The 13,776-nt window shown below is 32.8% G+C and overlaps 1 protein-coding gene across 2 annotated transcripts in view; it reads left to right on the top strand.

The window, feature by feature from the left end:
* Window positions 1–13,776, top strand: part of LOC112826011 (bifunctional heparan sulfate N-deacetylase/N-sulfotransferase 4) — a 403,078-nt gene that overhangs the window by 135,230 nt on the left and 254,072 nt on the right. For both annotated transcript variants that reach the window (XM_025874089.2, XM_073891207.1), the window contains one exon: window positions 472–1,697. In XM_025874089.2, coding sequence (XP_025729874.1) covers window positions 720–1,697 — 978 coding nt within the window. In that variant the 5' untranslated portion in view covers window positions 472–719. The remainder of the gene's footprint in view (window positions 1–471; window positions 1,698–13,776) is intronic.

Raw genomic sequence — 13,776 nt, 5'->3', positions numbered from 1 at the left:
AAGACAAAATCATTCCCTCAGGTTGGCTCTCCAGATACTTAACAGATACTTAAGAACATGTTTCACTGTTCCAACTCCCACACAAATATTTGATTTCCTAATTTTTTATGTAAATAATGTTTACCAGTCTTGTAGAAGCCATCTTTATGGTAATCAACACTTACACTAAAGCTTTCTTTCTTACCTCTCTTTTTTTTTGAGACGGCTAGTTTGAAAAATTATCTCAATATGTGTGTGTATAGACCTTTGGCAAAATCAAATAAGATTCTGTATTCTTGAGGACACGAAAAAAATCTACTCTAAAAGTTAAAACCTAGACTATAAACTTCAGACTATTAATAGTTTAGCATATTAAAACACTAAAATTATCTTTGATATGTATGTTTCTTATATATAAGCACCTATATCTCATAAATATTTCTATTTCTATTTCTATTTATGGTTAGTCATTACATTTCTCCTTTTTTTCAGATAATGTTTAAAGGATTCTGCTTCAATATTTGGTATTGGACAAATTCAAAATCTCTTCTTCAACTTTTGATCTCCTGCTCTATTGCCTTCCAGCTTTAACTTACTTGTGATCCCTTCAAATATTTTACATGGTTTGCAATGGTTACATGAGCTTGTGGGAAGTGATATTTGCACCATCTCATACTTTATTCACTATGGCACTTTAGGAAAAGAAATTAGAATAAACTTCCAAAGCAGTATTTTGAAAAATGAATCTTATTGTGAAGCTTCGGAGAAGTTTTCGAACATTGATTGTTCTCTTAGCTACCTTTTGCTTGGTGAGCATTGTCATTTCTGCCTATTTTCTCTACTCTGGCTATAAACAGGAATTGACGCTTATTGAAACCACTGCAGAAGCAGAATGTGCTGACATCAAAAGTCTACCATATCGGTCATTGGAGCTAAAAACAGTTAAACCTATTGATACATCCAAAACTGATCCTACTGTCCTCCTGTTTGTGGAGAGCCAGTACTCTCAACTTGGTCAAGATATCATAGCTATCTTGGAGTCTAGTCGATTTCAGTACCAAATGGTCATTGCCCCCGGCAAGGGGGATATACCTCCTCTTACAAATAATGGCAAAGGAAAATATATTTTAGTCATTTATGAAAATATTCTGAAGTATGTCAGCATGGACTCATGGAATCGAGAGCTTTTAGAAAAATACTGTGTGGAATACAGTGTTAGTATAATCGGTTTTCATAAAGCCAATGAAAACAGCTTACCAACTACACAATTAAAAGGCTTTCCTTTAAACCTTTTCAATAATCTAGCTCTAAAGGACGGTTTTGTCAACCCTCAGTCTCCTTTGCTGCATATTACCAAAGCCCCCAAGGTTGAGAAAGGCCCTCTTCCTGGGGAAGACTGGACTATTTTCCAATATAATCATTCAACCTACCAGCCCGTGCTTTTAACTGAATTACAGACAGAAAAATCCCCTTCATCTTCATCCAGCAAACCACTCTATGCGACAGTGATTCAAGATCTGGGACTTCATGATGGAATTCAGCGAGTTCTTTTTGGCAACAACTTAAACTTTTGGCTACACAAGCTCATCTTCATAGATGCCATCTCCTTCTTGTCAGGGAAGAGACTGACACTGTCCTTGGACAGATATATTCTTGTGGACATTGATGATATCTTTGTTGGGAAAGAGGGAACAAGGATGAATGTCAACGATGTGAAGGTAAGAACATTTATAAATAACATCGTAATTTTTATTTCACTAACTGTGGTATTAATAAAATATAATTTTGGATATTTTAGATTCCTATTACACAAAATTTTCAGATGTCATATGTTTGAAATTAATTAGGCATTTAGAAAAATTTTGAACTAAGCCTTGACTACTCCTGACATACATACCTCAGATGCTTCGGAAGGGATAGAACTAAAATATCCCAAATAATATTTGAACTTAATCTCCTGGTCTCTTCTTAGGTCTTGCCCATCTCAGGGGGAGCCCTGTAGAACTGTCTCCCCTTTCTAGCACATGTTGCTGTTTGTAGCAGTGAGACTAATATAGTCATAAAACTCGATCTCTGCTGATCCCCTTGCCCTACTTGGGTTTGACAATGGTGGTTGAAATACAAGATGGAGAAGGAACCCAAGGTCTTTTGTAACTTCCAGGAAGCATAGTGTTTGTTTATACGAAATGCCCATATACTTGTAAATATAGATATGAGCAAAAATATAGTTTTATAGGGAAAGTGTATTGGACTTGAACTTAGAAGTCTTCCATTATTATCTCTTTTATTAATTTATCATATTGTTTTGGGTAACACAACAGTGTTAGTACTTCCAGTTATGATCAAATTGACTATATAACAAATTCACCTTGCAATTGCTAGTAGATAAAGAAAAAGCCAAATCTGGTATACTAGGTTAGGTAGGTAATTCTGAGAATAATTCCTTCTTTTTCATCTTGATTTAATATTCTCATTTGTGCCTGTCTTGTCCTGTATATAACTAAATTCATTCTAGGACAAATAAGTTTAGCAAACATATAAACAGAAATAATAGGGCACAACTTAAAATTATAAGAGAACTAAAGATTGTTAAGATCATATCATGTTTCTTGAACTCCGGTTTTTTTCTCCCCCAAAGATGAAACCTCAATCAATACTACTTCAAAATGACAGCATTTTTCCCCATCCTAAGACCTTATGACCACGAAAGTAAAATACGATTAAGACCAGTGATATAAGATCACTTTTTAAAAATCTTCAAAGTACATGTGAACCAGTGAACTTTGTTTTTAATGAACCACTGAATAAAGCAACACTTGATTGGTACCCAAATATTTCATTTTTGACATTGTTGTAAAGGGATTAAGTGATGCCTCTTGAGTTCTGTCTAGATTTTTCTTTTTTCTTTTTCTTACTTGTTTTGTATTTACTATTCCTTTAATTAGTATAAATTCTAGTTTTATTTTTATTTCAAAATCATAAACTTAAGAGGTTATATGCTTCAAAAGAGTCTCTGAGTGATTCCTATCCTGAAATCCTAAAAGGAGAGGGTTTCTTAATTCAGTTTAACAAAATATATGACTTGAACAAGTTTTTATAACTCTAACAAATTTTTTTTCGGTTCATATTCAGCTATTTCACTTACTCTGAATAAAAACAAACAAATAGCTATTCATCACTATACAATATTCACTGATGACTTCGTAAGTGACATAACCCCAGAAGAAGTAATAGAATACTGAAATTTAACAAACGCTAGAACAATGTCACAGGCAGAGAAAAGATCAGAAATGTTGTATGTGTATATGGAATATATGTAGTTTGTGTATGTATGTGCACATGTATCTTAATTATATACTCTACACACACACACACACACACACACACACACACACACACACACATTGACTGTCACTTTGAAGAAAATCCTTTTCCTGCCCCTTTTGGTGATTCTTCCTCAGAACTGTTAATCAAAGACTATCAGAAACTTGATTGGAAATGAGGGCTATTACCCTGTTGGTTACTTAAAGGTCAAGAGGAAATACAGTTTTCCAAGTATAAAAATTATAGTCCCGGTTCTTGGCATTTGATTTTTATTTTGACCTTATTTTTGGATAACTATGATTTTGTGGGAAAGATTTTTAAATTATGTGTAGAAAAGTTCTCAATACTCCCATGTTCTTCACCCTCATGTTCCTTTTCTGGTATTGTAATATTTAATCATACACTGGTAAGAATGAGGAGAAATCCATCTTCCCTCAAATTCTCCCTGAATTTTGTAGAACAAGAGTATTGCATGGTCACTGAAATGTTTCTATATAATACTGAAAGAGAGAGTAGAGGTATTCTGTTCCTCAGTAGAACATATATGGGAAAGCATATGGGTCATGGTTGAAAATTCTTGGTTATTTACATGATTGGACTCTCCCTGGGCCACTCCCACAATTAAACCTGGAGCATATATCTAGGAGCATTTAACAACAAATTCAAACACAGTTTTGCCTGCAACACCACCTCACTCTGTTGACAAAAAATATATTAGCATAATTTAGCTTGAGCACATTTTCCCATTTTGAGACAGAGATTCTGGATCATACTGCTAAAGAATTAACATTTTTAAGGCACAGCATTTGATACAGTGGAAAGAGAACGAGATTTGTTGTTGTTGTTTTTTTAATTGAACTTGAAAACCCGTGTTCTTTTCACTTCATTGTTCTACCTGACCTAAGCTGCAATATATCTGGCTTCTTTTAGAAACTTGCATACTTTATCTGATTTCATCATGCCTTCCTCCAACCAAAGCCATTGAGATAGAAATCAGTAGGTTCATTTCCAAGGCAAGCAAAATTAAGCTCAAGCATTTGCAAAAACTATCATCTAATTGTTGACAAAATTTTATCATATATATATATATAAACTCAAGATATAAGAGAAAAATTATTCATGCATATGATCTTATAGAAACTAGTTATATTTCAAATGATTGTAATATATTAGCTATCAATAAAGTCAGAGAATATGGTCATGTTTTAACCTGGTCATATTTCTGTGTGGTCTTAGAGGCAATCACAAAATATTCCTGTACATCTAAACTTCTAATAGCAGGATGACCTCAGGCTATTTAGGGTAATGTCTTATACACTTGAATTTATTCTTTACTAGTTTTGAAAACAACTCTCAATTCATGTTGGCCTTAATTACATGTATGTAATGTTCATTCCAAATGTGATAACAGTTGAGCAATAATGTATTTTTAGGGAAAGCAAAAATAGTAAATGGCTGTACTGATTATTAAAATTTTAATTTTAAAAAAACTTCTTGTAGCCCACTAATTTGATTTCTATGGAAAATGTTTGACCCTTGGTTGGAACATTTTGTATAGTCATAGATGTTTGGTAGAATGAATATATTCTTTTTTTCATAGTTTCCTAAGATAGAATAAATGTTCTTTCCCAATAAGGGATTTGAAAACATGAACATGGTGAATGTAAGCTTCCACATGGGTAATGAAATCAGATTTATTATTGATGCCATCAATAATTTTGATGCTTTAATCAATTCTGTGACCTGTTGCTACTTTCTCTGTTGGCAACAAAATATCATTATTAGCATTTTTATGTGTCTTTACATTTCTTAAAGAAATACATTTATTTATTTATTGAACATCTACTGTATATAAGACTATAAGATATTATTTGCCTAATATTCTAAACTTCTTATTTTAAGGTTCTGTATGGTCCAGTTCAATTTACCTTCTCAACATTTATTCTTACTATTTCTCAATACATACTGCTTGTATTAGGCTAGTCCACTGTCTATTCCTCAGCTACATCTTGCTCATGTCTATCTTGACCTCTTTTCTCAGTTTCTGTGCCTTGACTAAAATATATTTTCTGAATCTACCTATATTTCAAAAGATATCTTAAGTCCTACTTCTTATGAGAAGGTGATACATTTCCTAATGACCCCAGTAGATGGAGATTTCTCTTTAAGTCCCTGAATAATCATTTGCCTTAACTTTCACTTAGCATCCTCATTTACATGAGTCAACTTCAAAATTAGACAATGAGACAGTTTTTCTCATACATATACCTATGAGAAAGTACATAACAAGGAAACTTAGACATGATTTTAAAACATTTAATTAATGATTATTATGCTGTCTTTAACTATTTGGTGAGTGCAGGACTAATTAGTCATAGAATTGATTTACTACATTAAGACAAATAATTTAAGGGTAGTTTTGAGGTTTGTCTCAAAATAAGTGGCTTGTATATTCTAAGTAGGGGGCAGAACTAGAAAAAAAATCTATGTTATAAACCTGGAATCAAAAAAAAAAGAAAGAAAGAAAGAAAGAAAGAAAGAAAGTCAGCAAGCTAATTGGTTTCTTTTTCTTTTCTTTTTCTTTTTTCCCTCCACGTGGTGTTTTTAATGGATGTACCCTAAACTAGTGCTAAGGCTTGATCCAGATAAAACAATTTAGCAATATCTTAACCTGGATATTTTCATGCATTTATTTGACTATATATTTCCTGAGTTGAAAATCATATGTTCAAAGATTTAAAGTGCAAAAGAAATTGTGCAAATTGAGTGACCAAAACATGAAAGATATTAATTTATTAGATATAAAGGAGACAAATAATAAAGGATCTTACAATACAGGTAAATGAGTTTTGGTTACTTCCAATAGCTATTTGAAAGCTTTTACATAAGAAAATGATATAATGAAAATACTTGTGCAGTTTTTTTCTATTATTAATGTAAATATTTAAATAAAATCTCAGTTCAAACATTTGTAGGAATTGTCACATTTAACAGGGATCAGGTTGCCATGAATAGGAAAGAAGAAATCTATCATAGAAGAAAATTTTAAAATCTTGATTAATCATTTGAATAAGGGTTGGAAGAGAAAAAGAAAAAAATCTCATGATTTCTAAAGTCATGATCTAAGAAAACAGGAACTTATTGGTGCTATGAATATTGACAGAAGATGAGAGAGGCTACATTGGTAATTGAAAAGATTAGTTTTCTAACATTTTTATAATTAGAAATGAAACAGGTTGTTATATCTGACAAATTAATAGGGAAACAATTTTTTTTAGAGTCCTTGATATCCTAGCCTGAATAGATTACTATCAAAAAGGGAGCTGAGGGCGCCTGGGTGGCTCAGATGGTGAAGTGTCTGCCTTCGGCTCAGGTCATGATCCCAGTGTCTTGGGATCGAGTCCCGCATCGGGCTCCCTGCTCCTTGGGAGCCTGCTTCTCCCTCTGCTTCTCTCTCTCTCTCTCTCTGTCATGAATAAATAAATAAAATCTTAAAAAAAAGAGTTTAAAAAAAGGGTGAAAAGTAAAAATTATATGTGATAAATGGAATCCAGATTTGACACATATCAACCAGTATAGATTCAGCAATGCAGAACAGTCCAGGCAATAGGAGTTGGATGGATGGCCCAGTCAGACAATCAAGCAAGCAGCATCTGAAAGTTCTTTGGCAGTTTCTAAGTGTGCAAAACATGCATCAGTACGGGTAGCATAAGAGCTAAGTAGTGGCTCAGGCAGATGGGATTAGCTTTTATCAAAGATATTTCACAACAGACTGAAGGTACCCAGTCCTGGGATTAGTCTGTAGGCAAAGAAAGTCTTCCATGTGAGAAAAATAGCACAGAAAGCAGTGTCCTAATCATAGAAGTAGGGTGGGATGTGACAACATACGACAACATGGAGTTCAGCATACCGGACATGGCAGGGAACTTGGAAGGCAGGAGTCCAGGCATAACAATAATGCTGTACAAAAGAGAGGAGCCATCAGCAAGATTTGCTGAAATTGCAGTCCTTACACTGACCTAGAACTCCTTAATCCTTAGGACTCTAAGGAAAGGACTGCACTTAGTATCGCATAGAATCTTTAGATGCCCAGCTGCAAGAATTAGGTATACTATTTGAAGGTGCTCAGTTGGTTCAAAAGATAAGCAGACACTATCAGAGGCTTATTATAAGATTATTTAAGATTATAATCTTATTATAATGAATCTTATTATAAGATTCATTTTCTATATAAACATAGAATCACTGTAAAATATTTTTATAAGCCGAGTTTGGCTTGATTGAAAAGGGGTGCTCTATGTAATGTATTTTGTCAAAGTTTGTAGTGATCTCAGAAAAACTCAAACAAAACCTGAATTTTGGTTCCAGGCTTGGAAGAAGACAGCCACCATATAGATGTATTTAATAAAAATTTTCCTTCTTTTATTTATAAGCTCAATGTAAATGTCTCAGATTTTCTTCTGAATTTTTTCATGTGGCACCATACATTTGATTTGTCAATGGAAGAAAAAACTATCTCTTCCAAAAAAAAAAGATTTCTTTATGGAAGCAAATAGAGTCTGTACTTAAAAAATTACCAAAGTGATATAAAAGTACACTTTTAAATGATAAGAATGAAAAAAAGAGAAAATATATACTAGTAATATCCCTTCCAAATTGGGCATTTAACTAAAAACATTTACATTTTGGGCGCCTGGGTGGCTCAGATGGTTAGGCGTCTGCCTTCGGCTCGGGTCATGATCCCAGGGTCCTGGGATCGAGTCCCGCATCGGGCTCCCTGCTCCTTGGGAGCCTGCTTCTCCCTCTGCCTCTCTCTCGCTCTCTCTCTCTGTGTCTCTCATGAATAAATAAATAAAATCTTTAAAAAAAATAAAAATAAAAACATTTACATTTTGTATATTAACTTCATATAATTTAATTCAATCATATCTTTATATAAGTGAGAAATCATTATTTCTTACCTATGGGCTCCTAATGTCATTTTTCACTATAGAATTTACACAAACATAAAATATTCAGCTCTTGATTTCATTAGTATAGGCAAGGCATGTTCACAATTATCTGCATTACAAGATAGAATGCAATATACACCATGGCAAAATGTGGACAATGGGAACAAAGAAGGGGCTATAGTAGGAATTAGGGAAATTTCATGGAGGAGGTAAGATTTGAGTCCTCTGTCATGGTATGACAGAACACCAGCAAATCCAGACGGGGAGGTATATTCATGGTCAATGGATCAGCCCAAGCTAAGATTTAGCTAAAACTATCAGATTTTTGGGAATGGTAAGTTGTCTGTGTTGGTTGGATGATTAAGTAAGAAAGAAAAGTAAGTGTTATTAAATACTGAAGATACTGGCTGTGGCCATAATATAGAACTTTGTTGACAAAAAGATACTGTTTAAGTCACTGAAAATTTTAAACCAGAAAGTAACATGATCAGAGCTAGGATTGAAGAAAAATATATTGTTTGAACCAGGGATATTTTTTTTTTGTGGAGACCTCTCAAAGAACCTATTACAACAATGTAGAAATAATAATTCTTACATATTTTTAAAAATAAGATTTATTTAACCTATTTATATATCCTAAGCACTGTGCTAATCATTAACATGAAGTATATCATTTAATACTCATTACAGCACTAAGAGGAAATATTTTGTACATTTGCGGAATGAATAAAATGAAGCTTGGCAGTATTAAGATACTCATCTTGCTAATAAGTGGCAGAGCAAACAAACCCAGACTGTCATGAATGTCTAAGCTTTCGTTTAGAAAACAATAGTGTGGGTTTGGTTTTGAGTCTCAGTGCCAGCAGTAACCAGTTAACTTTGGGCATGTTTACTAACCTCTCCAATTCTCAGATTATAGATCTGTAACACTGGTGTAGAAAGACCCACTTCTTAGCATTATAGTGAGCCCTTAATGAGATAAGACATGGAAAGTTGTTAGGACAATGCCTGAACTGTAAGATTTACTCAATTTAGCTTGGTGGCAGTTAGGATGGAAAGGGGAGATTGGGAGAGCCCATGCACAAGTAGAATTGACAGGACTTGGGCACATACTCATTGGAGGAGTAGAGAAAAAGGAGGAGATGTGATGGCATCATGGTTTTTTCCAGGGTGTACGCATTAACATATGCAGAGACAGGTAGAAGAAAAGGTGTTGGGAAATTAGGAGTTGGTTTAAAGTCTAATGATTTGATGTGGGATATTCAGATGTAGGCATTTAAAAAAGCAAGTCTAAATTTTTGGACACTGTCAGAGGTGGCAGTCTAAATTTAGAAATCAAGTTTAATCTTAGTGATGATCACTAAAGGGAAATGAATCAAAGAAGGAAACAGGTTGAACACATTTTTTGTATATCCTGTAAAAAACCCAAGATTATGACAAGTTAGTTTCATACAGAGGAAAATTGTTTCATGTATTAAGATAGTAGCCATCCAACATCCTCTTCATTAATTATATGAAGAAAACCTGAAACCTCAATAAATGCTGGTTGTCCGGAGGAATAAAATTAAAGGAATGTCTAACTGAGAGCAGCATGGTGTTCATGCAACACAGAAGGCACAATCATTTGTCTGGAACTTGGCAATTTGAATAATTTTTCCTTCTTATTTATGACCTCTTGATCAACAAGAATTGCAATATGACCCCCTCCTAACTTGACGGTGAGGTGTACCAAATGACTCTCTACCATAAATATCCCTGAAATGTGGAGCGATGTATAGGGGTTAAGTATAAAGAGAACAAGAAAGCTAAATCCTTATTTTTAGTTACTGTGTCCAGAAATTATATTTTAATGAAAGATTTTTATTTAGTTTTTATGTGTTTATTCTCTTGATGACAGTGTTCATTCTGAACATGACTGCCTTTTTGTTGAAAACAAGGGTTTAGAGGCATACTTTCATTTAAACCTGTTTTCTGGGTATCAACTAATTATTCTTTAAAAAGCACATTTTAAAACAAGACCTGTTACCAAGTGAGGATTTTCTGCTCAGAATAATTTTTAAAGCTTTTTGTATACAAATTCAATTTTAATTTAAGATTGGGCATTCCCTGAATTCATTTGCAACTCAAAACAGGTTAAATAGTAATGGATCTAACACTAACATGAGTGCTCACTTTTGTTAGTTTACAGTATAAGATAATTACTGAGCAGAGAACAATCTCTTGATACACCAGGGAAAGAATACAATTAAAGTCCGCGAGCTCCATTTTGCTACTGGAGATGTAGGAATTGTCTCCATGGGAAAGAGAAAATGTTAGAAAATATTTTGGTAAAAGCAACCAGGCTAGCCAGGTCTCAGCAAGGTAGAAAAACAACCCTGATTAGAGTTCTTAAATCTCACTGTTAATGCCTAAAAGCCCTGGAGATAGTTATGGGGATATTTTCTGATTAGTTTTGTATATTTTGTCATTCTCTGTGATGATATAAATAGTGATTAATGCCCAGATTGTAATGAGCCTCTTTAGCTAAGGCCATCATGTTTCTGTTATGATAATCATCAAAAGATACCAAAAAATGGTTTCATTTCTAAAGAATAACTAAAGAGAAAAAAACAAAACAAAAACTTACTCCTTTTATACTCCTTATAGAAATACACAGCATGTTCTGAAATAAATAATCATATAATCCTGAGGCAGCTAGAATATTATTATTATTATTATTAGGATAATAGATTAAACTATTAAAGTATTTATAGACATTGAATTTTATTTCCATTCAATTCATAATTTTTCATGTCTACTCTGAGCTGTACTCTCTAGTTCCTTGGTGGGGTTGATAATTTCCACCTGCTATTTTCTTTTTTCAAAGAATCAAATATTCCTCTGATGTGTTCTTTTATTAAACTTTTGAAACATTTCATACATTCTAAAGAGTGTATATGATGAATATTATTTAAAGGATGATAAGAAAAAAAAATGGCTTTGTCCGTACCACTTAGCTTAGGGTATAGAATATGACCACCACCTTTCCAGTCACATACCACTTTTTCTCTTTGAGAGTTACCATACATTGTGAATGTTACCATACATACAGTACAAATTTTCTGCAATTTTTCCCCTTTTGTTCCTTAGATTTATCTACACTGATGCTTATAATTCTAGTTCATGAAACTTAATTTCTTTGTAGTATTTATTTTTTCCAATGTTGGTATTGGCAGACTTTTAATTTTTTTTGGCTATTTGGTGGATATAAAGTTGTATATGTGTTGTTATTTGCATTTTTTGATTATTTATGAGGTTGAAGAGCTTTTATGTACTTGAAGACCATTATTGTTTTCAAATTTTCGTATTTTTAATTGCTTTGAAAGTAAGTTGCAAAACATCAGATTTCATCTCTCACTACCTCAGCATTGATTTCCTAAGAAAAGGATATTTTCCTTCAGTAAGCATAATAACAGTATCATACTTAAGAAAATTTAAAAGTACAATATTTTATTATAATCTATATTAAAAATTTATCCAATTGGCCAAAAGTTTCTTTATATCTTATTTTGGTTTTTCAGGATCAAACAAGATTTGTAATGTAATAATGTTTATCAACGCAATCTCTTTCTTTATTTTAATCTGAAACAATTCTCTCACATTTTTTGCTTTCATCACATTGACTTTTTTTGTTATGACTTTATTTTTTGAGGAGTTTTAGGTTTACAGCAAGATGGAGAGGAAGGTCCAGAGATTTCCTATATATCCTCTGCCCCCACACATGCACAGCCTCCCCCATTATTAACATCCCCCACCAGAGTGGTACGTGTTGCAGCTGATGAACCTACACATAATCATCCAAAGTCCATAGCCTATACTAAGTATCACTCTTGGTGTTGTAGTGTCTATGAGTTTGGACAATTGTATAATGACAAGTATTAATCATCAAGGTATCCTACAGAACATTTTCACTGCCCTAAAAAATCCTCTGTGCTCCACCTATTCATCCCTCCTCTCTTACTTTTTCATAAATTTTGCAAAGCCTGTGTGTTGTTTTCTAATTTTAACTTTGAATTATTTGTTTTTATACTGATTTCTAGTTATTTATATAGTCTGGATTCATCCTTTGTTGATGATATGTTTGCAAATATCTCCTCCTGCTATACTACATGTCTTTTCACTTCTTTTAAAGGTGTCATTTCAATGATGAAAAATATTTAATTTTTATTGCAGTAAAATATATCAGTGTTTTAAATACATTATTTGTGGGCATTTTTTTGTATGTATGTTTTGTCATCTCTATCTCAAGAAGTTTGTGAAACAGTAGCCTTATCTGTTATTTAAATGTTCTCTAAAATATTCTCAACCTAAAAATTTCATTTGGGGATTCTTTAAATACATAACTAACTCATTAAATGTTACCCTTTTTCTCTCATCTAATATGGCATTCAGGGTCATATATTTTCAGATTATAATTTAAATAACTGTGTGCTTTCTAAAAGTGGTATAGTTATTAGCATTCAGTTGAGTTTTGTCTTAATTTTTATCACAATTTCTTTTTTTGACCTTTGAATCAATTGTGTGTTTTCAAATTTTCTTAATATATAAAGTGTTTTAAGTATCCTTTTAAAACTGATTTCTAATTCAATATGTTCTGTATAATCAGTGTTTGCTAATTTATTGGGAGTTGCATTATGGGGGAGTACAATGTTCCATTTTCTTTCAGGTTCCTCCTACATGTGTGCTTGAAAAGAGTGTGTCTTCTTCAGGTTCAGAGATCTAGTTAACAATCTTTGCACAATATTGTTAATTGTGTTGCTCAAATCCTTTGTATCCTTTCTAAGTTTTTGTCTGTTGATCTGTGTATATTTTATCTGACCTGTGAGAGGTATGTCTATATCTACATTGACTATGGTAAAATCAGTATTATTGCTAAAGCTTTCAGTTTGTGATTTATGTATTATATAGCTCTGCTTTTTTTTTACTTCTTAGACATTTACTATTACTATATCTTTCTGATGAATTAAAACCTTTATCATTATCATTATGAAATGACTTCCATCATATCTGAAATATTCTTTTGCTAAGATTTTTTTTGTTATTTAATGTTATTATAGTTCCACTTCAGCAGTTTTGTTGGCTAAATCGTTATGCGTGTTTTTATTCCCAACCTTTCTATGTCCTATGGACTTAGTTGTGTCTCTGGTAACAGAAAGAATTTCATATTATTGATTTTTTTAAATATAGTCTGACAATCTTTCTTTAAACTAGTGGATCTAATCAAATCTCCAGAAGGTAACAGAGATGTAATATTCAAACCCAATAATAGCTCCAACTTTTTCAAAATCAATGAATGACAACAATTTTCCAATACAGAAAGCTTCCTCACAAAATTTCTGCAGCAGAATAAACCAAAAATAACTCCACACCTAGATACATTATAATGACAAAATAACACAAGACCAATTACTCCTCCCAGAAAGAAAGAAAGAAAGAAAGAAGAAGAAGAAGAAGAAGAAGAAGAAGAAGAAGAAGAAGAAGA

This window comes from Callorhinus ursinus, unplaced genomic scaffold (assembly GCF_003265705.2).
Source record: "Callorhinus ursinus isolate GAN/ISIS: 27379988/994484 unplaced genomic scaffold, GSC_fseal_2.0 scaffold4, whole genome shotgun sequence".
Lineage (NCBI taxonomy): Eukaryota > Metazoa > Chordata > Mammalia > Carnivora > Otariidae > Callorhinus > Callorhinus ursinus.
Note: the sequence above shows the minus strand (reverse complement) of the source record. Positions and strands in the feature narration are given on the sequence as shown.